This window comes from Apodemus sylvaticus, chromosome 17, assembly GCF_947179515.1.
Source record: "Apodemus sylvaticus chromosome 17, mApoSyl1.1, whole genome shotgun sequence".
Taxonomy (NCBI): Eukaryota; Metazoa; Chordata; class Mammalia; order Rodentia; family Muridae; genus Apodemus; species Apodemus sylvaticus.
In genome coordinates this window covers 44,692,753-44,715,879 of record NC_067488.1, presented here as the reverse complement: position 1 = coordinate 44,715,879, position 23,127 = coordinate 44,692,753, and the positions used below count along the sequence as shown (strand labels likewise).

At 52.0% G+C, this 23,127-nt stretch overlaps 3 protein-coding genes across 4 annotated transcripts; 2 read left to right on the top strand and 1 right to left on the bottom strand.

Annotated features, from left to right (window-relative positions):
• Positions 1 to 2,629: 2,629 nt before the first annotated feature.
• On the top strand, positions 2,630 to 7,567 carry Gfus (GDP-L-fucose synthase). Of its 2 annotated transcripts, none has more exons than XM_052161325.1 (11): positions 2,630 to 2,712; positions 3,378 to 3,543; positions 3,885 to 3,999; positions 5,361 to 5,489; positions 5,581 to 5,654; positions 5,830 to 5,963; positions 6,089 to 6,153; positions 6,420 to 6,486; positions 6,618 to 6,697; positions 6,894 to 6,993; positions 7,278 to 7,567. In XM_052161325.1, the coding sequence occupies exons 2-11, from the start codon at positions 3,398 to 3,400 to the stop codon at positions 7,331 to 7,333; spliced, it is 966 nt and encodes a 321-aa protein (XP_052017285.1). In that variant the 5' UTR covers positions 2,630 to 2,712; positions 3,378 to 3,397; the 3' UTR covers positions 7,334 to 7,567. The 2 variants fall into 2 exon arrangements, with proteins under 2 accessions (XP_052017285.1, XP_052017287.1); XM_052161327.1 differs by having other exon boundaries at positions 2,644 to 2,712; positions 3,386 to 3,543.
• A 3,010-nt stretch (positions 7,568 to 10,577) lies between these two features.
• On the top strand, positions 10,578 to 15,927 carry Pycr3 (pyrroline-5-carboxylate reductase 3). The gene is made up of 6 exons (XM_052161412.1): positions 10,578 to 10,763; positions 12,987 to 13,051; positions 13,435 to 13,614; positions 13,865 to 14,077; positions 15,032 to 15,124; positions 15,281 to 15,927. The coding sequence occupies exons 1-6, from the start codon at positions 10,673 to 10,675 to the stop codon at positions 15,461 to 15,463; spliced, it is 825 nt and encodes a 274-aa protein (XP_052017372.1). The 5' UTR covers positions 10,578 to 10,672; the 3' UTR covers positions 15,464 to 15,927.
• Positions 15,928 to 20,594: 4,667 nt separating this feature from the next.
• Tigd5 (tigger transposable element derived 5) lies at positions 20,595 to 23,018 on the bottom strand. Its single transcript, XM_052160478.1, has one exon. It carries the CDS (start codon positions 22,958 to 22,960, stop codon positions 21,035 to 21,037), a length of 1,926 nt encoding a protein of 641 aa, XP_052016438.1. The 5' UTR covers positions 22,961 to 23,018; the 3' UTR covers positions 20,595 to 21,034.
• Between the last annotated feature and the right edge of the window lie 109 nt (positions 23,019 to 23,127).

Below are 23,127 nucleotides of genomic sequence, written 5' to 3'. Positions count from 1 at the left end.
CAATTTCCTGCTAAACACAGCATAATTAATGGCTTAAAACAGTAAGGGAGAATTAGCAAGATTTTTTTTATTTCTTTAAAAACACAGAAATATTATGAGAATATGATTTCGTTTTAATCCCAGTCGTGGGGATATGGGGCTGCTTCAGATTGTCCACAACAGCTGGCTATGATTTGCCTCGTGCTCTAGCAGGGGTGTGAGTCTTCCAGTGGCAGTGGTGGATAGTTTCTGTGATTGTGTGTCATTTGGAATTTTGGGGACTCTTCAGAGATATATAAGTATTAAGGCCCCAAGAGGTTGTGGGTTGATCATTGTTTGGTTGCTGTTGGTTGCCATTTGTTAAGTAGTTGTATACAAAGAAGAAACAAGAAGAAGAAATTAGATATCCTGATGAAAAGATCAAGCTTGCCCCAAGGAACTCCATGCCCCTAATCAACAGGACATAGTCTAATGATAGTGATATCCCCATCCCCCTGTATTCTTTTTTATCTCCTACCTAGTGTTAGGGGGTGAAAGGGTGGGAGAAAAAAAAAGAACCCACAAAGTAGCCAAAAATCTGGCTACACCATTCTTTGAAATGTAAACAGCAAAGAAGGCCTTTGTGCTTGTCAGTGTGGGGGAGTGGCCTAGGCTCCAATCACTGTCTCTACTACGTGTGTGCTCATGCAAGCAACCCTAACTATACTCAATGAGCTGTTTAAAAGACATAAAAATTAGGAGAGGCTCAGAGGGATGATCGAACTAATAAATTTGAATAAATAAAAATACATCATACCCATGTGTAAGATTGTTAAGGAGTAAATAAAAGATCCTGAAACAGTCCACTCCAGAGGGAGAGGCTCCTTGAAGATGTCCCTGAAACCAGACTCACAAGGCCCCTCCTTGTACCCTAGATTATATAAGCAGTAAGGACCGCTGAGGACCTGTGCAGCTAACTGCAAACCATGCAGGAGCTCCAGGGCTCCAGCATTCCCCAGTCATCACCCGTGCTGGGGTGGGCTTTTAGTGATAGAGCTCCTTAAGTAACCCCAATAGACCCACTGGTTAAGTAACCCCAATAGACCCAGTGGTTAAGTAACCCCAATAGACCCACTGGTTAAGTAACCCCAATAGACCTACTGGTTAAGTAACCCCAATAGACCCACTGGTTAAGTAACCCCAATAGACCTACTGGTTAAGTAACCCCAATAGACCCACTGGTTCCCGGGGTTGAACAGTTATCGAACTCTTACCCACCACAGGAACTCTTGTCATCTCTATCTGTTCTCTGCTTCTGCCTCTCCGGCCACTTTGGAACTCCTTGGACCCTGCTCCATCCTCTTTAACCCACTATAGACATTCTCCAGCCTACATCTAGGCACTGCAGACAGATTCATGGTGTGATCTGTCATCTGTAATCTCAAAGTTGCTAATCTTAGTTAGGATTATAATAAAATAATTTGTGTTTGCTTCAACTCAATATCAAAAAAATCTGGACTCCTTGGCATACTGTTCCAACAGAAACCGCTGTGCCTTCTGAATTTATGATTATCCAATAAATTCTGACATTAGGGAAAATCCCCAGTGTGCCAGTTCCCTCCCTCACCATTTATTTGGGTTCCGTAGGTAGGGTGGGGATTGAACTCCGGTCATCAGGAAATGTCCTGCGCCATCTCCTCAGCCTGTGTCTATTTTTGTTTGTTTGTTTCTTTGTTTGGTTTGATTCTTGCTTTTTCAGAGACTGTGTAACTCTGGCTGCCCTGGAACTCACTTTGTAGACCAGGCTGGCCTCAAATTCAGAGATCTGCTTGACTCTGCCTCCTGAGTGCTGGGATTAAAGGCATGATCCACCACACTCTGAGTGTATTCTTAAATCTGTGTCTCTATTTTTAAATGAACACTATCATCACAGTTGATATACAAATAAAATTAGCTAAATTGAATCATCAGCTGTTCTACTTAACTCCTCATAGCCAATTATTTTTTAGTTTTTTATATTTATTTATTGTTTGTATGTGTGCGTGCATGTGTGGGAATGTCTGAGCGTGAAGATCAGAAAGCGACTTGTGGAAGTCAGTTCTGGCTTTCCATTAAATGGGTCCGAGTGGATCAAACGCAGATGAACAGACTTGGAGTCAAGTGCCTTTAAAAACACCATCCCAGCATGTGCCCCTTTGGCTGATATTTTATTTTTTCATCATGAAACACACCTTAAAATGTTGTCGAGGTAGAAGAGATTTTATTCACTGCTTTAAAATACTCTAGTTAGGTAAAGAAACCGACCGAGTCTTCTGTGAATTCATGGCTGTAACACACACTGGTGAGGGATGCTGACTTAGCCAGGCGCGTGGCCACTTAGACATGCAAAAGGGCTAATAGGAAGTGGGTTTTTGTTGCAGGATAAGAACTGGAGACTCCTGGCCAGCCCACTAGTCCTTTGCGGGACCTGTGTCCGTTTGACCACTAGAGTGTGTCTAGGTGGGCAGCTCATCTTCTGCACAGCAGTTCGCTTGGTGAAACAGGACCACCCCCGCCCCGCCCACAGGACTCGGTTTCCCAGATGGCCCTGAGGCCCAGCAGACATTTCCCAGAAGGGTCCGCGCCTCACTGGCGCATGACTAAGACTCCATTTCCCAGAGGTCCCCGGGAGGGCCCGCCCCCTCCACTTGAACCGGGAATAGCCGGATAATTGTGCACCGGAAGTAGCTCTTGGACTGGTGGAACCCATCGCAGGTGAGACTTACAGTTGGATACGGCGCAGCAAACCAGGGAACCCGCAGGCTGGTCAGGGCAGTAAGAGAGCGTCTCTCATTGTGGGTCTGTGTGGGCTTGGGCTGCGTCGGGAACCAAGGGGTTTGGGGGCCGGGCTCTTGCTTATCCTGGTAACGGTGGAGCCATGCGGCTGATCCAGAATCCCCCTACAGGGACCGTAACAAATTTCCAGCGTCCTGAGGCCGTCCAGCAATGCACCCTGCCCCAGCAGAACTAGACTTTCCTAGGTCATAAGCTATCAGCTCAGCACTTGTGGGTACGGGGCTCCCAAGTACGGGCACCGCCCCCTGTCTGTAGGTAGGGTGAACGTTGGGGAGAAGCAGCCGCTATGATCTGTGCAGGGAACTGCCAGCCCTAATTTTGCAGTCGTAGGGATGAAATGTACCTTTCCTCTGCCTAGTAGGGTTACGGGTTAGGACCAAGCTGCTTTGTTTTGGATGGCAGCCAACAGGAACCTATAATGCCCAGGGCAAAGGACTTCCTGGGGGGGAACAAAGCTAGGTGTGTCCGTCAGCCTGTTGTCCTCCTCCTTAGGAGTTCCGATTCTGTGCCTGCTGCCTTTGACCAAGGAGAATGTGGTAGGGGAAATGGCACATCCTATATCTTCCTTATCTTACACCATTTAGCCCTCCAGGTGCAGACCACAATGGGTGAACCCCACGGATCCACGAGGATCCTAGTGACAGGGGGCTCTGGACTGGTGGGCAGAGCCATCCAGAAGGTGGTCGCAGATGGGGCCGGCTTGCCTGGAGAGGAATGGGTGTTTGTCTCCTCCAAAGATGCAGATCTGACGTAAGTTGGGGGCCATATTCAGACCCAATCCCTCCTCTTGGTTCCCCTTCCAGACAGAATAGTTCCCTGCGGGGGTTTGTTCCTGAGCCTAGTAGTAATCTGCCCCGAGTTTGGGTCCTCCCTGCCAGGTGACCGGCTGTGGTTGCTGGCTGTGCACTGAGTAAACATCCTCCTCTAGTTCCGGGATTCCCACAACCGACAGCTGCTAAAGCCCTGAACTTAGCTGCTTGTCTGAGTGGTTGCCATTCCAGCCACTCAGTTTCTTCACCCTCTACCCAAGCTCTTAACTCCTGACTTCCTCAGGCCTCCTTAGGCCGCCCTGACATCCTGGCTTCCCTCAGGGATGCAGCACAAACCCAAGCTCTGTTCCAGAAGGTGCAGCCCACCCATGTCATCCATCTTGCTGCAATGGTAGGCGGCCTTTTCCGGAATATCAAATACAACTTGGACTTCTGGGTAAGTTGGAGTGCAACAAGCATTGGGAGCCAGGAGCTTAGGTTCTTGAAACCTCCACAGATTTACCCCAAGAAGTCCCTGAGGGCTGGTTTTGCACAGCTCTGGGGACATTTGGCCAAGTGTTGACCTACAGGATTGGGAAGCTGAAAGCTGCCTGCACACCACACTATGTAGCTGGGACTGAGCTTACTTGGCTGACAGATTCTCCGTGTCCCCTCTCTCTGTAACGTGCATTGATGTTTTGCTTGGATGTATACCTGTGTGATGTCCAATCTCTTAGAACTTGAGGTACAGACAGTTGTGAGCCACCATGAAGGTGTTGGGATTTGGTTCTCTGGAAGAGCAGCCAGTGATCTTAACTGCTGAGCCATCTTAACTGCTGAGCCATCTTTCCAGCCCCTAAATTTTTCCTTCTTCCTTTCCTTTTTGTTTTGTGTTTTGGGGGTTTGTTTGTTTTGTTTTGTTTTTTGGAGACAGGGTTTCTCTGTGTCACCCTGGCTGTCCTGGAACTTTCTCTGTAGACAAGACTGGCCTCATACTCACAGAGATTGGCCGCCTGCCTTGGCCTCTGGAGTGCCGGGATAAAAGGCATGCCCCATCATTGCCCATGCTGCCAGATTCTTGTATTCCCAGGCTTGGTTTCGAAACCTCAACTTTCTGAATCTACCAACCACTCCCTTATGTTGGAGTGGTTGGAGGCTGTAGCATGTGCCTTAGGAGGAGGGGCAAAGCATCAGAACCCTGCTTCAGCTGACCGTGCTCCTGAGCGTTGACCCACCCGCCTCTGGGCAGTCAGCGGCCTTGACCTAGCTGGCCTGAATAAACACTACAGTAGGCAAAGGTTCCCCCCAGGTTTCACCCCAGGACTCACCCAAAGCTTTCCTTGCCCATCCCAGTCTTTTCAGCAAACTGCCTGGTCTCTACCTCTGCCCGTTCTTAGACCAGCATGCTTCATATATGTTTAGGGAAGAGAACTGGAGAAACGCAGGGCACGGCACTGAGAAATACAGCAGTCCATGACTCCTCCGGAGTTGGAAGTGGAAGGAAGGCTTCTCCCTTGCAGTGGGAACCCCACCCAAAGTTTTCCTCATCTCTACTACTTTCCCCTCGCACAGAGGATGTTCCTCTGGCCTCCACACCCAGGCAGGCAGGGCAGGACCTCTCTGTGGTCCTAGAGGATGGAAGCTTCTGTGAGGTCAGTGCTGGGAGGTTTAGCCTTGTTCTAGAAGCACTTCAAATCCATAGGCACAGATGGTGCTCATATCTGAACCAGGGCATGTCCCCATGTCTGCCTGTGGAGGATCAGGAGAGAGCTTGGGCTTGCCATAGGCGGCCTGACCCACCTGTGCCACCCACTGCAGAGGAAGAACGTGCACATCAATGACAACGTCCTGCATTCAGCCTTCGAGGTGGGCACTCGCAAGGTGGTGTCCTGCCTGTCCACCTGCATCTTCCCCGACAAGACCACCTATCCTATCGATGAGACGATGGTGAGGCGTGGGGCCTCCTGGGGTGGCCCCTGAAGGTGTGGGCAGAACCAAGAAGTGGGGGTTCTCAGAGCATGTCCTCCTCCTCCTCCAGATCCACAACGGGCCACCTCACAGCAGCAATTTCGGGTACTCATATGCCAAGAGGATGATTGACGTGCAGAACAGGTGCTCTCTCTTGGTCTTGCTCAGGCCTCTCTGGAGAAGGGAGGGTGGACCCTGGGTTAGTGAGGCCTTCCTGCTGCCTCATTTATGTCATTCTTAAGAAGCCGGTTTCAGAAGGAATTGGGGACACTAGGGGCACATTCTGGGGATGGTATCAGGAGACGCCATGCTTCCACAGGGCCTACTTCCAGCAACACGGCTGTACCTTCACTGCTGTCATCCCTACCAATGTCTTTGGACCTTATGACAACTTCAGCATCGAAGATGGCCACGTGCTGCCGGGCCTCATCCATAAGGTGCACCTGGCCAAGAGTGAGTGCAGCTGTCCGGCACACGCCTGGCCCAGGTTACCTGCCTGAGGGGGCTTTATGCTCAGCTGTGGGCTGGACGGGGCACTGGGCCTGGCCGCAGAGCTCTGACACCTGCCCCGTCTGTAGGTAGTGGTTCAGCCCTGACGGTGTGGGGTACAGGGAAGCCTCGGAGGCAGTTCATCTACTCACTGGTATGTTTGGGGGTGGGGGGCGGGCGAGCATGGCCTTCCCAATAAAGCAGCGTGGGAGGCGGAGGCCTAGGAAACAGTCCCTGAACCTTACCAAGGTCCCAAGGGTGCAACTTTGGCTCGGTAGGAGAAAGTGTGCCCTGAATGAGGGACCTCCATCAGGGTGAGCCCTGGCTGTGCTCCCATGGGAGCAGAAACAGCAGTCCAGCCTCCCCGATAGGGGCATTTGGTGCTCCCCTGTGGATTTGACCTGACCTTTTGATCTCCAGGACCTCGCCCGGCTCTTCATCTGGGTCCTGCGGGAGTACAATGAGGTGGAGCCCATCATCCTCTCAGGTGGGCATTCTGCAGCTGCCTTTCCTACAGCAGGGCAGGACCTGTATCTACCCTGAGGAGAGGGAGCAGACATGCCCCTAGGGGTCTGGACAGGGAAGCCTGACTGACTACTGGCCCATGGTTCCCCACAGTGGGTGAGGAAGATGAAGTGTCCATCAAGGAGGCAGCTGAGGCTGTAGTGGAAGCCATGGACTTCTGTGGGGAAGTCACTGTATCCTTCGGCTCTGGTGATGGGATGCTGGCGAGGCAATGTGGACGGGGTGATTCGGGTTTCCCTTGTAGGATGGCTATCATAACACCATTTTGTTTCTGGTGGTGCTTGCCCTGGCAACGCAGCAGGGTGGGGGGTTGGGGTGGGGGGAGGGGAGTAGTGCTCTTTCTGCTGTGGTCTTGACCAAGGTATCCAGTTTGATTCAACAAAATCAGATGGGCAGTATAAGAAGACAGCCAGCAACAGCAAGTTGCGGTCCTACCTGCCCGACTTCCGTTTCACACCCTTCAAGCAGGGTAAGTTCCTGTCCCTTCCAAAACCCTTAATCACCCCAGTCTGCTTATGGGCTCTTTGTCAGTTAGTCCTTGGTTTCGGCACCAGCTGTTTCTCCCTGTTCCCCACTGAGGTCTTAGCCTCCATACTGGTACCATGGGGTGTGGTTCTCTGTCGGCTTGGTCACCAGACCCTAATCAGAGCCACCGAGAAGCAGGACACTGTAGTTTAGGGTATCAGGAGGGGGCACCCTCCCTACCCCCAGGGGGCAGGGTAGTTACTGGCTCTCACTTGTCTGTCTCTGCAGCGGTGAAGGAAACCTGTACTTGGTTCACCGACAACTACGAGCAGGCCCGGAAGTAAAGCTCGGGACAAGCAGGTGCTCACCTGGCCACGCCCAGTCAGTGGTCACCACCCTCAGTGCTTGCCAAGAACTGAGCCACATGCTGACCTCTTTGCCAGGACCCTCCATGCTGCTGTCCAGTAGGGCCATGTCCATCCTTGGGGAAAGGCCAGACCAACATCTTGCTTGTCTTCTTCTGCCCGACCTTAGTGTGTCCCTGCTGGACTAGAAACCAATAAAATGGATTTTCATGAGCCTGGACTCAGAAGCTATGCCAGCCTTCTCTTCCCTGCAGCATGGCCTGGCCTGGCCTGGCCTGGAACCCCCTGTCCCTTGTGTACTCCTAAGAGCTGCTAGGCCCAAGGCAAGAGTCCCTGTGCGGAGGACCAGAGGGTGGAGTTAGGAGGTCAGGAAGCAGGTAGCATGGGTCGGATGTGAATCGTCACTGGTATCAGGTCTGGGGAAGGGACCTCCCCACAGCCCAGCCTGTATCTCAGCCATGCTTAGCCCTTCACTGGTCACACACAGGCCACTCTTCACTCTTCCTCAGACTTGAGGACTGTGGTGAAAGAAGATGGCTCTCGATTTTGACAGATTTAGTGGGCCATCTGGGGACACAAGGATGGACCTGCAAGGAAGACTGGTGATGGGTGACCCAGATTTCTCTAGGCCCCCTAGGCCTGGCCTTGTTGGTCTGCATTCGCCACCTGTGTGGTGACATCATGGACCTTTCCATTCTGCTTATTCTTAGATGGTCAAATGCAGGCTGGTTAGGGCAGCCCAGGAGAAGCCACCCGAGGTTTGCTGCAGCTAGGGGCAGGTCGCTTGGGTTCTTTTACTGCTTGTCTTCGACCACTGCAGCTCTGGGTCATTTTCAGGCTCCCATCTTAGAATTTATTCACCTAAGACTGTTAGGATTGTTTCTCGTCCACGATGACATGGGGTTGGAAGTCACAGGCCCCTTGACACCTCTCAGTCTTGAAATGGAACTGCTACGGTCCCTGAAGACTGGGGAGAGCAGAGGAGAGCATTTACTCCTAAGATTCAAGAGCTGCACTCCAGGCAGGCAGAAGTGTAATGTTGGCACCTGTGTAATGGCATTAAGACATGTCCTGTTACGGAGTTGCCACTAGGAGGCGCTACCTTGCTTTACGATGGGTCGTCCGGCTTCTAATAATCCAAAAGAATCCTTTGAAGGCCTGCCCAGCTGCTTGTGTTTTAGTTCATTTCAGATGCAGACAGAATTGACAACTCACACCTCCACTCGGCCCCTCCCCTCAGAAGCCACACCCATTCCGCCCTGTACCTTCTTCCCAGGTGATCCTGGCCGAGGGCTCACAACTTGCTCAGCTTTCTCCACTCAGCCCAGCCCTCCTCCACATTCTGCCTCTCACCTCCCTGAAGTACTAAAGATATCCAATTGTGTTTCCTCATTCCGTGACTCCTTGGTTCCCAGCCTGCATCTGAGGCCTTTTGTCTTCCAGCAGGACAGTCACAACCTGCCAGGTCTCTCCTCCAAAGCAGTGTCAGCTGGCCCCTCCTGCCCAGTCTGCCTTTGGCCCATGCCTTCCCAGCACCCACCTCCAGACTTCCTTTAAACCTTGACCTCTGATGAGCATCCACCAAGCAGACCACTGGTTAAGGGTGTAATTGAGGACGGAGCGCCCAGCCCCCAGGAAGCGCCGATCTGCGTTTATCACAACTTACCAGACACTCAGCTGTCCAGTAACCACCAGTCAGTGTGTTAAATGTGTCATTACATTAAGAAATGCACTCTGTCCTAAGAATCTACAGCAATTCCTTATACTCATGTTCATGCCAACATCCCTTGTCCTCCACCTCTCCTTAGACACTCCTGAGTGGATTTTTTTTTTTTTTTGTCTCTGTATATAGTGAGGATTCTCGGCAAGTTCCCTCTGTCAATCTGCTTTCTGTTACTACCCGAGACAGTTAACGTCTAAGAAGGGAAACTTATGTAGCTGTAGTTTTTAGCTCCTGATTTTACAGGTCTCCATCTAATGTCAGGCAGACAGAGCTCTTAGGCTTCAGGTGGGGTCTGGGGAAAGATGAGGGAATACAACACTTCACCTCACACAGCGAAAGGGAAAGGACTGTCGACCACATCCCAATTGTGGCAAGCTGGGGACCACCATCTTTACTGTGGGACCTCACTATCCACAGACAGCATTCAATGCCCTTCTAAGTGCTGTGTTCTATTTTGCCTAATTACACATATTCAAAACAAAACAACAAACCACCTTCATCCAGTTTGTAAGAATGTCCATGTATACTTTTGACTCTAAGTTACTTTAGGGAATAAAAATTAAGTTTAGCTGTTTGAACTGGTCATTTGGATGAGACCCTGATCAGTTTGGTTTTTGTTTGTTTTGAGACACGGATTCTCTCTGTAGCCCTGGCTGTCCTTGAATCTGTTTTGTAGACCAGGTGGGCCTCAAATTCGAGATCGACCTGCCTCCGACTTTCTAGAGTGCTATGACCAAAGGGGTGTGTCACCACAGCCTGGCTTCTGATTAGTCATGAAACTCTGCCCCTTTTCTGTTCTTGTTTTGCTTGCTTTTTCTTTCCTTTGCTCTCTTGCTTCAGCTAAATGACTACGCATAGGTGGCTAAGTGTGGAATTCAGTACAGATAACAATGCTGGTGAGACACTAAAGCACACAAAAGTTTTGGTTTTTTGTTTTTTTGTTTTTTTTTTAAGTTAATGCCAGGTGGTGGTGGTGCACGCCTTTAATCCCAGCACTTGGGAGGCAGAGGCAGGTGGATTTCTGAGTTCAAAGCCAGCCTGGTCTACAGAGTGAGTTCCAGGACAGCCAGGGCTATACAGAGAAACCCTGTCTCAAAAAATCCAAAAACCAAAAAAAAAAAAAAAAAAGTTAAAAAAATAAGTGCTGTGTACTGGTGACTGATGGCTAGTGTGTCTTTTAATGTGGAGAACCAGAACCGCTCCCGAGGATTGAACCCAAGGCACACGAGCTAGGCAAGAACTGTGATTTGTAGTACCTACCTTACACCCCAGGCTCATCCTGGTGTGGTTAAGGAGTTTTTTTCCCCCTCTAAATCTCTCTGTAAGGCTTTTGGAGAGACTCTAGCTTCGGGTTTCTCAGGAGGAATTAGACAGTCTGCTTAGGACTAGCTCCGCATCCTTTCTCTCCCCTCAACAAAATCACCAAGGCTAGGGGAAAATCCCGCCTCAAGCAACAAAATGTAAGTGTCTGCGCCCCGCCCCCGCCCCGCCCCTCAGTCCTCCCGGAACCCGCCCAGTCTCTTCTGTCCGTCAATGCAGCTCTAGTGGGCGGGGCTCGCTGCCGAAAGGACGAGAGAAGGCCTGCTCAGAGCACGATGGCGGCGACAAAGTCTGAACCTCTGCGTGTGGGCTTCGTGGGTGCAGGTCGCATGGCGGAGGCCATTGCCCAAGGTCTCATACGAGCAGGTGGGGAGGCGCGGCCAGGTTGGGGGAGCTTTCTAATGGGAGGAGCCCGTAAGCCTTGGCGGAAGGGGTGCACGTGGCACCCGAAGGGCCAGTAGGGTGAATTTGCTAGGATTCCTGGGTGAGAATCCTACGACTGGCTTCTAATCAAGGCCTCCAGGATCCCTGGATGAGCCCGCAGCCCCTTCCCAGGCGGGTGAGTGGGCAGGTCAGGCGAGTTATGGAAAAAAATAATATAGTTATTTTATTTAACACTGATTGTATTGGTGAATGATATTCCTTTAAATGTATTTGCATTAAAGAAAATTACGATCGACTTCACGCGTGACTTCTTTGGGGGGGGGGTGCTTATGTTTTTTTGTTTTTTCTTTTCGAGACAGGGTTCATTTGGCCTGGAATTCACCCGTAGACCAGGCTGACCCTGAACTCAAAGATCCACCTTTTTCTGCATCCCAGAGTGCTGTGATTAAAAGTGTGAGCCACTAGCTGGTTTGCTTTTAGCTTTTTATCTCTTTAATGTGGCTGTGAGTTTATAGTTCCATATGTGGCTCAAGTCATGCCTTAGATTGAACTGACTTAATGCCAGCTTAAATGTCCAACGTCCTGGCTTCTTCGTCCTCCTCGGCCTCTGCTTTGGTTTTCTATTCAAGTCTCAGCTCTGCTCTCAGAGGTGGGCAGCTATGAGGACATTTGGGAGGAAGAGGCTTGGCCCTGTGTTCTGAAGGGTGTCTGGCTTGTCGTCTCTTCATAGCAACAATACCTTGAATCTGAAGGCCGAAGTCTCTCCACCAATGCCAGATGTCTGCTACCTGGGGGCAGTGGGTACTGTGGGGAGAGAGAGACAAACTCTTCTAGGCTGAGGGCGGATGGTGTGTATGGCTGATGTTAATATTGGCCTGGCACTGCTGGACAGAATTTAGAAAACTTTATGAACAGATCGCAGGTAGAGAAAGTTGGTGACCTTTGGCTATCTGCTATCAATTATACTTCAAAGTCCAGAGGCCCATGCTTATCCGGGAATGGCTTCCTACAAGCCTCAGGTTTACGTGTAAAACCTGCCTCCAGATGCTACACACACAGGACCACTGACGTAATTAGCTCCCTCTGTGTTCAGCATGCACTTCCATCTGGCCCAGATGGCTTCTTTCTACCCCTATGTCTTCCAAAACTAGATAGTTTCCACCCGAGGGGCCACTTCGTCTTCCCAAGACATTCTACCTCACTTGCCTGTTGAAAGGGAACACATACATCCCCTGTTAGGTCTTTATCAGACTGGCCTTGTTTGTTTTTGTTTTTTGTTTTTGTTTTTTTGGATTTGGGTATTTTTTGAGACAGGGTTTCTCTGTATAGCCCTGGCTGTCCTGGAACTCACTCTGTAAATCAGGCTGGCCTTAACTCAGAAATCTGCCTGCCTCTGCCTCCCAGACTGCTGGGATTACAGGCGTGCACCACCACCGCCCGGCTTGTTTTGTTTTTCAAGACAAAGTTTCTCTATGCAACTCACTTTATAGACCAGGCTAGCCTGGAATTCAGAGATTCACCTGCCTCTTCCTAAATGCTAGGATTAAAGGCATACATCACCATCATCAGTCTAAGATTCCTAGCAAAGGAGATATGTATAGAGGCTTACCCAACGGCTGAGATTGGCTTTTCTTTTTAAAGATTACATGTGTGTTTTATCTGTGCACTGTGTGTGTGTGTGTGTGTGTGTGTATGTGCGCGCGCGCGTTCATGTTTACACACTTGGTGTCTTCAGAGGCCCGAAGAGGGCACTGGTTCGACTGGAGGTGGACTTATGAGTGGTTGTCAGCTGCCCACTTGGGTTGTAGGAACCTGTTCCAGGTCATCTTCAAGAGCAGCAACACTCAACTGCTAAGCTCTCTCTCCAGACCTTTACCAACTCTCTCGCTATGCACCATACAGCCCTGGCTCTGGTGTTCCTTCAGAGATTTCTCCATTTTGGCCAACAGACCTAAATGTTCCAGTCAACTGCCCCTTCCCTGAAAGCAGAGACCCTTGGGCTATGTTTCTTGTTATGATCAGGCATGTTCCTGACCCCAGTGTCCAACAGAAAGGGCAGCGCCATTCAAGTACAGTTGAATTGACTTGATCAGTCCCAAGGACAAGCATCCCTGCTGTGTCCCTAAGAAGCCTTAGGCTCACCCTGGGCTAGGCAGGCTGTTTCCCGTGTTCCCAGTCCTCACCAGCTTTTGCCCTTCTATCCAGGCAAAGTAGAAGCTAAGCAAGTGCTGGCCAGCGCACCAACAGACAGGAACCTCTGCCACCTCAGGGTGAGTGGGACTTAGGGTCTTGGCTTTCTGAAGCATTTATCAGGGGCAGGTATGGCTGAAGGTTTGAAATGGTTTGGTCTGTCCAGGGGAAGTGGGAGTCAGGGGCCAGGAAGAAAGCCAAGCATCTGAAAGGACTAGAGTAGATGCAGTGCATGTGTGGGTAGGTGCAGATGTAGGGTGGGTGTGGACACTAATTAGCAGGGAAAGTTCCAGAAGGTAAAATGGAGAGTTTGAGGAGAAGGGCCTGTTGGGTTTGTCTTAGGCCTTAGAGAGTACAGCAAGTACAGACATTTGTAACCTACGGGATACAGAATGATCAGTGGCACAGCCTGTGTAGGAAGCTACCTCAGTCAGCCTCATTTCTGGCCCTTGTGTCTGTTTAGGCTCTGGGTTGTCAAACTACTCACTCCAACCAGGAGGTGCTGCAAAACTGCCCACTTGTCATCTTTGCCACCAAACCCCAAGTCCTGCCAGCTGTTCTGGAAGAAGTGGCCCCCGTAGTCACCACTGAGCACATCATCGTATCTGTGGCTGCTGGGATCTCTCTGAGCTCTATGGAGGAGGTGAGTGGCCCCTTGGCGTGAATAAAGCCTGACTCTGAAAATAGGTTCCGTTGCCCATACTTGGGAAACAGATAGCATCCCAGCTAAGCTCCAAAAGTTAGCCCAGTTGGCTCTCACCAGGGTTAGGTCGTGGGGGTAGTGTTCTGCCCGTGTACCTGGGAAGTGGGGATAGAGGCTGCATTTGGCTGAGCTGTTTGCCCAGCCGGCCCAGACTCTTAGGCTGCCTGACACTGCACTGTCTTCTATCCAGCTGTTACCCCCGAACACACGAGTATTTCGGGTCTCTCCCAATCTACCCTGCGTAGTCCAGGAAGGGGCCATGGTGATGACACGGGGCCACCATGCTGGGGACGGTGACGCTGAGCTCGTACAGAACTTGCTGGAAGCCTGTGGACAGTGCATAGAGGTTCCTGAGTCCTACGTAGATATCCACACCGGCCTCAGTGGTAGTGGTGTGGCCTTTGTGAGTATTGTCTTAACCCATACCCTCAAGGGCAAGCCCTTAGCAAAAGCTTCATTCTCAAGGTGTTGGAATTAAGCCTTGGGACCTTCAAATGGTCCACAGGCCACCTGTGAGCACTGCTGTCCCTCAGATCATACTTTATTGGACCCTTGAGGCTGGCTCCTTTACCAAACTCTGGGTATAGGCCGTATAGCCTAGGTATCTGTGACCATGGTTAGGGCCTTGTTTCTTGTGATTCTGAGCCAGTGGTTCTCAACCTTCCTAATGCCGTGACCCTTTAATATATAGTTCCTCATGTTGTGGTGACCCCAACCAAAAAATGTATTTTCATTGCTTGCTTCATAACTGTAATTTTGCTACCATTATAAATTATAATATACATATCTGTGTTTTCTGATGGTCTGAGGCCACCCCTGTAAAAGGGTCGTTCAACTCCCAAAGGGGTTGATAGGTATTTTTCTCTCCCTTGGTGACACAAATAGGCCAGATTAGACCTGATTAAAAGTAGATAAAGGCAGGTTTACTGGGAGGCAGCTCTCAGGTGCGTCCACCCATGTCACAGGTGGAGGTCAGTGAGGTCACACATCCAGGCTAAAGCAAGGGGGGTTTTATAGAGCTGAGGTGAAGCATGATCATGCGCCAGGCAGGAGCCGGGCTTCTGTCGGTAGCATACGTGGTCAAAACTGAGCCCCTGGGTGGGCACTCGTGGGTGGGTTGCCAGAAATGGAGAGACAAGGAGTGAGGACATGTTTACAGATGGCAGAGTTTTCTTTGTGTGGATGGGATTGGGGGGAAGGAGAGCAGACGGGATTTCCCAAGGGGTTCCAGCCTAACAGGGGTCACGACCCACAGGTTGAGAAACACTATTCTGAGCATTCTCTGACTGTGAACTGAGTTAAGCAAGAGGTCAGCGTTGACATGCCTCCTCCCTGCTCCCCAATGCTGTTGCCACAGGTGTGTACATTTTCGGAGGCCCTGGCTGAAGGCGCCATCAAGATGGGCATGCCCAGTGATCTGGCCCACCGCATCGCTGCTCAGACCCTGCTGGTGAGTGCAGGCTTCCTCGGGAGAAGTGTCGGGAAGGTTTGAGTGTGAGCTGTCTCCAGCAAACAGGAAGACAAGCCTGCAGAGTCCAGACAGGCTGGGGAAATGTGTAGCCGCCTTGTCTCTTTTCTCTCACTGCCTTCACCTCTCCTCCCCTAGGGGACAGCCAAAATGCTGCAGCAGAAAGGGAAGCACCCAGCCCAGCTGCGGACAGATGTGCTCACGCCAGCTGGAACCACCATCCACGGGCTTCACGCCCTAGAGCAGGGCGGTTTTCGAGCCGCTGCCATGAGTGCTGTGGAAGCAGCTACCCTCCGGGCTAAGGAGCTGAGCAAGAAGTAAGACAGGCCTCAGATGAGACTACAGGCTCCTGGCCCAGCTACAGGCTCTGTGGTGAGCGTGGGAGTTGTAGTGGGCTGTCCTCTTGAACATAATGGCTATCATCATCTTCATCCAAGAAGCGGTGACTCCTTGTAAGACACAAAGACACCAACAAGACGGAGTGCGTTGACTGAGATATTCCAGCAAGGAAGGAAAAGGTGTGGAGGTCACTTGACCCTTACCCGAAATTCCAGATCCTCCCTTCTGCACCTCCCAACCAATCGCAATTGTGTTCTCATTGCATGTGGCCCCGTGGTTGCAGGAGCTGGTAGAATATATAGCCTGTGGAGGTGGTAGACATCCTCCTCCATGCTGATGTGAGACATTTGGATGGTTGTGGCTGCTTTGGGATCACCACACTCCTGTAAGCAGCACCCCGACCGTATTCTCTAAGTCCAATAAACTCATTGGTTCTTTAAGCTGGACTTTAGTGGAATTGTACTTTGGTTTGTTCCTGGTGCCTTATAAAGAGAGGATACATATTTCTATTTCCTCAGGGAGAATTCCTACAACACTGGGCACTAGCCTCCTTGCTAGGTCACCCCTATCTTCCCATGGTCCCACCTCTAGGGACCACGGTTCTCTGTCCCATCACATAAGTGTCATCACTTCCTCTGTACTTGGAAAAAGTATTCCCTCCTGCAGACCTCCTTACCCTACAGAGTGGCAGTAACCCTACTGACATAATTGGCAATGTTGGATCTGCAGTGCCTGAAGCAACAAAGTATTCTTCTGCTAGCTACTGATCCTGGTCTGGAGCCCTGGCCCTCTTCTCGAATTTCCATGGGATGTCTTAGAAGCCAGTGGTCACGCTCATGGATAAGGATGGGCATGACAGAGGAATAGATAGATGTCACTTGCCCAAAAAGCTCCCTCTCTCTCCATGAACCCAGAACCTTGGCCCACAGGAGGAAAGAGGCCCCAGTGGAAGCTGGGAAACCACCCTCCCCACCCCCCTACCCCACCCCCCGAGCAAGCGTGCTCTTCCACAGTTGAGGAGCTATAACCACAGGGCTCAGGAGCTACAACCATGTAGCTCCTGTAGTAGAGGTAAATGGTCCAGCTCCCCTGTGCTCCAGTCAAGGGGAGGAGCTGTTTGAGGTTTCAAAGGTGTGTCCCAGCTAGCTTTGGAAGACTAGAGCCCTCCAGCTGGACACAGGCTGCTTCCCTCCTGGACCTAAGCTGGCTCTACAGCAGGTAGAGCTTGCATCTCCAGAATTCTGGCTTGGGTAGCAGGGCGTGGTGGTGCACACCTGTAATCCTAGCACTTGAGAGGCAGAGGAAGGCAGATTTCTGAGTTCAAGGCCAGCCTGGTCTACAGAGTGATTCCAGGACAGCCAGGGCGATACAGAGAAACCCTGTCTCAAAAAAACAAAACAAAACAAAAACCCAGAATTCTGGCTTGGGCCAGGAGTCCTTGAGTGCCCTATAGCCCTGGTACTGCCCTGGCAGGATTTGACTCTGTAGGATTTGAATGGATGTCAAAAAAAGGATTTGATCTTGTTTCCTGTACCAGCATGCCAGGAAAACCATGACCTAGAGAAAAGTGAGGGCATGGGATTGAGGGCCAGGGCTGAGACCACGCATAGGGAGAACCTGGTGTGGTTCTGGCCCTGTCTCAGGTACCCTCTCTCCCAAGACAATCATCCACCCAGCTGCCAAAGTGCTGACTCCTAGTTTATGCCGAGCAGCCTCCGGAGATTAGGTGGACACACCCATTACTGTGGCTTGGGACAGCTCCCATGGTGGCATCTGTTAGCTGAGTGACACTAAGCCAGGTAACCCTTATCCATGAAGCAGGACTAGTGAATGGTGGTTACAGACAGGAAGAGGCTGTCTCATCCCCAGTCCCACTCCTCCAGCCTTGGGTGCCCAGCTCTCAGCCCATTCCCAGTGGGTAGCTCCTCGCAGCCAAGGGCTACCTGATTGGACTCTGGCGTTGTCACTTGTCAGAAGGTCCATCCTGAGTCTAGTCCATGGCTCTATTTCCTCACCTGTAAGAATTTGTGGGGGAAAAAAACCAGTTCAGCTGTTGTGTTTATACAAAGTGATATGAGGCTGAGAAGACAGGCCACACAGACAGCAGAGGGCTCCACCATCCCAGCTACAGAGCCAATGGCCTGTGTCATTCAGACACAAGACAATCAGCTTCCCTGCTACAGGGCTTTCAAGCTATCCCACGTCTAGGTAGGATAGAGTCCCAGGGTCTGGTATAAGGCGCCCCTTTGTGGGATCTCCTTGGGCAGCCCACCTGCCAAGACAGTCAGTGATGGTAGTGAGCCAACGGCTGTTTGTTCCCGGGACCAGGGCTGGGAAGTGGAACACACCCCTCTGTTGCCTGGTTATGGTCTAGAGCACATTGTTACATGGCCTTAGGTCGACTGGTGGCAGGCTGGGACACAGGCTGTTGGCTACTCAGAGAAGCAGCTTTGGGGCCAGACAACTGTGACACTGCTATCAAGCCTCTTCCTGCCCTTTGCTGCTTTCTGAGATAAAAACTGGGAAGTGCTCTTGGCATTCCCTTTAATCAATATTGTCCCATTTTGATGCACTCCTCCCCCATCCTATGGCGTGTTTCAGATGCAAGCGTTAGACCCAGTCACAAAAATAAGACTAAAACAGGGTAGCTAATGAAGTCAGCCTGGTTCACCTTTATTACACGTGGCCAGGTGAGCTCAGTTGTCAGCAAGGTTGAGTGTCAGAGAAAAGGGCCCTACAATAGGACAGGAAGCCCACAAGCCCAAGATCTTCTGGAGGACAGCTGCGGGCATCAATATGCTCTTGTGGATACATTCAGAAGAGGCTAAACTGTGTGCCAGGTCCCAGCTGGGCTTCCCACAGGCAATCCTGACTAGGTAGTATAAAGGGCTCAGCCCCTCACCGCACCAGCTCCAACAAAACCCGTGTTCCCCATCTTTCTGTGATGTGTGCTTTCTCCAGACAATCTCTTTATGAATCCAAGGTAGAACCTAGCAAAAAAAAAAAAAAAAAAAAAAAAAAAAAAGGCTTCCTATACTTCCCAAGCCAAAGGATCACCACACTTTGGGGAACAGCCAGAGTCTGGGGGTAAGTGAACTGGGATTCCCATGTGATGCCTGGGACACAGTAGGTGCCAATGGCTGCTGAAGGAATTAGTTTTACCTTCTTTACAAGTTCACACTGCTCAGTGCCCACAAGGAACCGTGGCACACCACCAATAGGTATATATGGAGCCCCATCAGACACTGGATACAGGAAGGTGAGCTGATCGCACATCTCAAGCTGAACTGCCTGCCATCGGGGCTGAGGCCTCTGTACACCGGGTTATTGAGCACTGTAAGGCCCAGTGTTATAGGACTCCCTGCTGGGGCATATGTCAGGCTGGGCAAAGCAGCCTCCTCTACAACCAGGACTCTGCCACCAGGACCCCTGCTTACAGCATATAAAAAACACCAGAATATTTCTAATTGTACTTTTTTCTTCTTTTTTTGTACTGCAGTTGTTTGAACCTAGGACCTTAGGCATCTTAGACAATCACCCTACCACTGTACTATATCCCTAGCCTGAGATGATGCTTTTGAGCCTCCTCATGGGCATCTCCTTAGCCCAGTTAATGATAGTACACAGACACAAACCTGACAGGAACTCTCTGGAACTCAGCCAGGCCACACTTGCTTGTTTATAGGACAGCAGCAATATGGGGTCAAGACCTCCTGGGCCTTATGTGCCCAAGTGAAAGGGGCTTAGACAGAGAGGCTGGGGAGAGGGGTCTTACTCCTGAGCCCTAGTCTCTGCCAACTCTAGTCTACCTGGGCCCGGACCTGATTGCAACTTCTTTAAAAGAACAGTACATATAGCCTAGGCTGAAGAACAGCTACTAGAAGCTACCCAGCCTAAGGGTACATCCAAGGCCCAGATCTGGCTCTCTGCAGATTTGAAAGCTGGTCTGTCAAAGCTGGATGGTAGCTCCTAACCTGGGTACCTGGCTGGCATGGAGGCTGCTGGTATAAACACATTAGACATTTGATAACCAACCCAAGTAGTTAGTGCTGGAGACTGCCTGCCAGCCATAACTGCCCATGGCTCTCTAGGCCTTCATTGGGGAAGCTGGGTACTTAGGTGGCCAGATGGTCCCTGGTGTGCACAGATGGAGTCTGCTACCTGAGCCACAGTTCTGCAGCTCCATGCTTTCTCTCAGTTTTTGATATTTATACAGAGTTTGGACTGGGAGTTAGTTGTGGCTCCAAGGAGCTGTATTTTTGGACCTACATGGAAATCACTTTTGGATACGTGACCCAAGGCTCTGCCCACTGCTAAGCTGTTACATCCCCAGCCCTTCTCCACTTCATGTTTTCAAGGCTCAGACTAGGAGATGTGAAGACAAGGAGATAGGACCAGGACAAGGGCTCTAAATGGTATTCCTGTAAAGACACAGTGCCCTCCTTAAGACACAGGTGCCTTAGCTCTAGTCACCAGCAGTAATCTGAACCCACAGTTGGACAGAGCAGCAGAGTGATACAAAATGTGGACATTCCTTTGAGCCTTTCCTCCTTCAACCTGGGCTGTCCAGCAACAGCACTCAGCCACACCCTTGGCAATTCCAGGTGGACAAGTTTAGGGGAAAGGCTGGTGTAAGAAAAACCCAAAGGATCAGGGGTTGACTCTAAGGCACTGCAGAGGTCCCAGATGGCTGCAAAGGCTATGACGACTTGTTTCCAGGTAGATCAGGTGCCTTGGAGCTAGACAGAGTGCTTTGTGGTTCGTCCTGCCCATTGGTCAAGCCACCTGGGTCCAAATCCAAACACTTGCCAACCTCATGAATAGAAGACCTATCCAGAATGGAGTTTTTAAAGGGGTGGTGGTGGTGGTGGCTAAAATTCCAAATAGAACAGAATTTTCTATACTCTCTGCTGCATCCAAAACCTCACCAAGCACTGGCCTTCCATTTCCCCCTTCCCACTCTCTTGTGAGTGTACCACCTCAGGCCAGCGACTGGAGCCTAGCCTGGGCTTTGACCCAGCACCATGAGGACCTGCAGTTATCAGAGTAAGGGCAAGAGAGCCCAGAGACCACCTCACCCTGCCAGCACTCATGGCTCCCCAGGAAGAGCATCTTTCGAAACAGGTTTAATGTGTTTTTAAAACAAAACCGGATGCGTCCCCCACTGAGATGAGACCAGGTAGCACCAGGGAAGCAGATGAAACAGCAGCAGCCTCCTTCAGTGCACAAGGAGGCAAGTATGTGTGTGTGTGTGAGCCCCACAGGGGCCAGAATGGAAGCACATAGAGTCAACTGTTCTCCAGTAGGTGCTGTGCTTATGTGCCCACATGTGCCTACCCAGGGAAGAACATCTGCCTCTTCCGGCTACTTCCCCAGGACCCTGTGGATCGTGGGACAAACTTGTCCTTTACTAATAGAACTCCTCCAAGTTGGGGTGGGCTTGCATCCCTGGACCTCTACAGTGGACTACCAGGGAGAAAAGGTGGAAGATAGCGGACTGTATATGGCCCCTCTCTCCTAGTGTGGCAGGACAAGGCCACTGGGCCAAGGTAGTCAGACACCATCATCAGAAGCTGCTGCTGAGGGGCCAATGCCCCCAAGCCTCCGCGCCATGCTAATGAGGGAACGTAGCTGCAGGAGCCTCAGCGGCCCGACTTCTCTGGGATCCTGGCTCTCCAGCCACCTCAGAGCTGTCTCTAGTCCCCAAATAGCTTCCCCGGCAGTAGGTACCAACACTCCTCCTTGTTCAGTGGTCTCTTCCTCCTCCTCTCCAGCCCCAATGCTAGAGGGCAGGCTAGCTGGGGACGGAGGAGCTGCGGGGGCCACCTCTTCTCTGCAGCCCTCAGGGAGACCTCCATCATCATCCAGGTGTAGCCACTCAGCCACCTCTTCAGGTGCCAGGCGCTTGTAAGCCAGAGCTGCCAGATGTGTGAGATCACTCAGCACCCCGCTGTGTTCAGCAGTCTCCTCTACCTGGTGGGCTGGCTGCTGCCCGGGCTCAAAGGCTGCTCGCAGACCCAACAGCCAGCAGCGTTCTATGCTGCCTGCCTGGACCAAGTCCCAAGAGAGGCCAGCCAGGTAGAGCATGTCCTTGAGCATGAAGCTTCTCATGAAGTCCAGAGGGGAGCCACAGGCACAGGACACAGCAAGCCTCAAGAGCTCCCGTTTGTATAAATGCTTGAAGGCTGCCACCACGCCATGCTCCAGTGGTGCAGGGATGTGGGCTCGGCTGTTGCCCTTAGATAAGAAGAGCACTCGAACTGCACCATCAGGGGTTTGAAGTTCCTCCGGGGACCCAAGGAGATCAGGTTGGCACTGCCTGGGAGTCTCCTCACTCTCCTCCAGGCCAGGCATGCTAGTGGCCCAATTTGGACAGGGTGGATGGGCCACCAGCAGCACAGCCTTCTGTTGCAGGCAGCTTCTGCGCAGGTAGCGCTTGACGCCAGGGACGAATTCCTCGAAGAACCAGCCCCGAAGAAGCGGGCGACTGAGCCAGGCATCTGGACTGTAGCGGTAGGAGGCCGGGAACTTGTCCTGGTTGTGGTGACGCAGGCTGGGTGGGTCCGGTAGCTGCCCGATGACTAGTGGTTTCAGCTTGTGGCTGCCCGTCAGGTTGGCAGCCAGCAGTACTGTCACTCGGTCGCTGCGCCAGCGTCGGCTGCACCCACCGGGCTCCCTGGAGTCCCCAGTGCCCGGAGTTGAGGCCTGCTCCGGAAGTAACCTCCAATAGAGACCAGTAACGTTAGCATTGTAGATCTGCTCGTCGCCATAGCCGCCCTCAGAGTGGGGCAAAGTGGCTGGCGCGCCGTCAGGTAGGAGACCTGCGCTGGGTGGCTGCGCCGGCTCCTCTTTGACAGGCGCGGGTCCTGCGACCGGGGACTCAGCCTCACCATAGATGCGCTGGCTAGAGATGCCATGGCGCTTCTGCCAGCGCCAGAACCAGCCGTGGCTAGCCTTGAAGGTACACTCGGGGCCGTAGATCTGGCGAGCAAAGGCCTCAGCCTGTGCTTGGATAACTGGCCCGGACAGCGGCACACCGTGCTGGCGCAAGGTGAGGAACCATGAGTAGACTGCGCGGTCGATCTCCTCCTCGTTGGCCAGACGCATCTTCTTGCGCTGCGTGCCCACTTCTCCACCTAGCTGATCTAAAAACCAGCGCAGCTTGGGTTCGTCCTTGAGCCAGCCGCGCAGAGTGCCGCCTGGCACGCCGAAGTCGCGGCACACGCTGGCCTGCCGCTCACCGCCCTTGACGCGCTCGATGGCTTGCAGCTTGTCTTTGATTGAGTAGGCCTTGCGGAAAGTCATCTTCACGGCCACCCGGGGCCGCGGCCCCGGTGCAGGGGGCGACGGGCGCGCCGTGGAACCCCGGCCAGGCGCCGGCGATCGCGGCGGCTCAGCGAGGCACCGGGGCGGGGGAAGACAAGAGCGATGAGGGACCGGGTGCAGGGCTGGGCCGGCCGGAGGGCTCGCGGGGTACATGGCGTCGGCGCCAGGGACCACCCGGGAAAGCGAGTCTGACACCCCGCGCGGGCCGTTCGGGGCGGGGCTCGGGGGCGGGGCTGCCCGGGTCCCTCCCTTTTGTCTCGCCAGCCTTGCCTGCCCGGGCCCGCAAGTCCCGCCTCTCCGCCTCGTGGCGCCTGCGCACA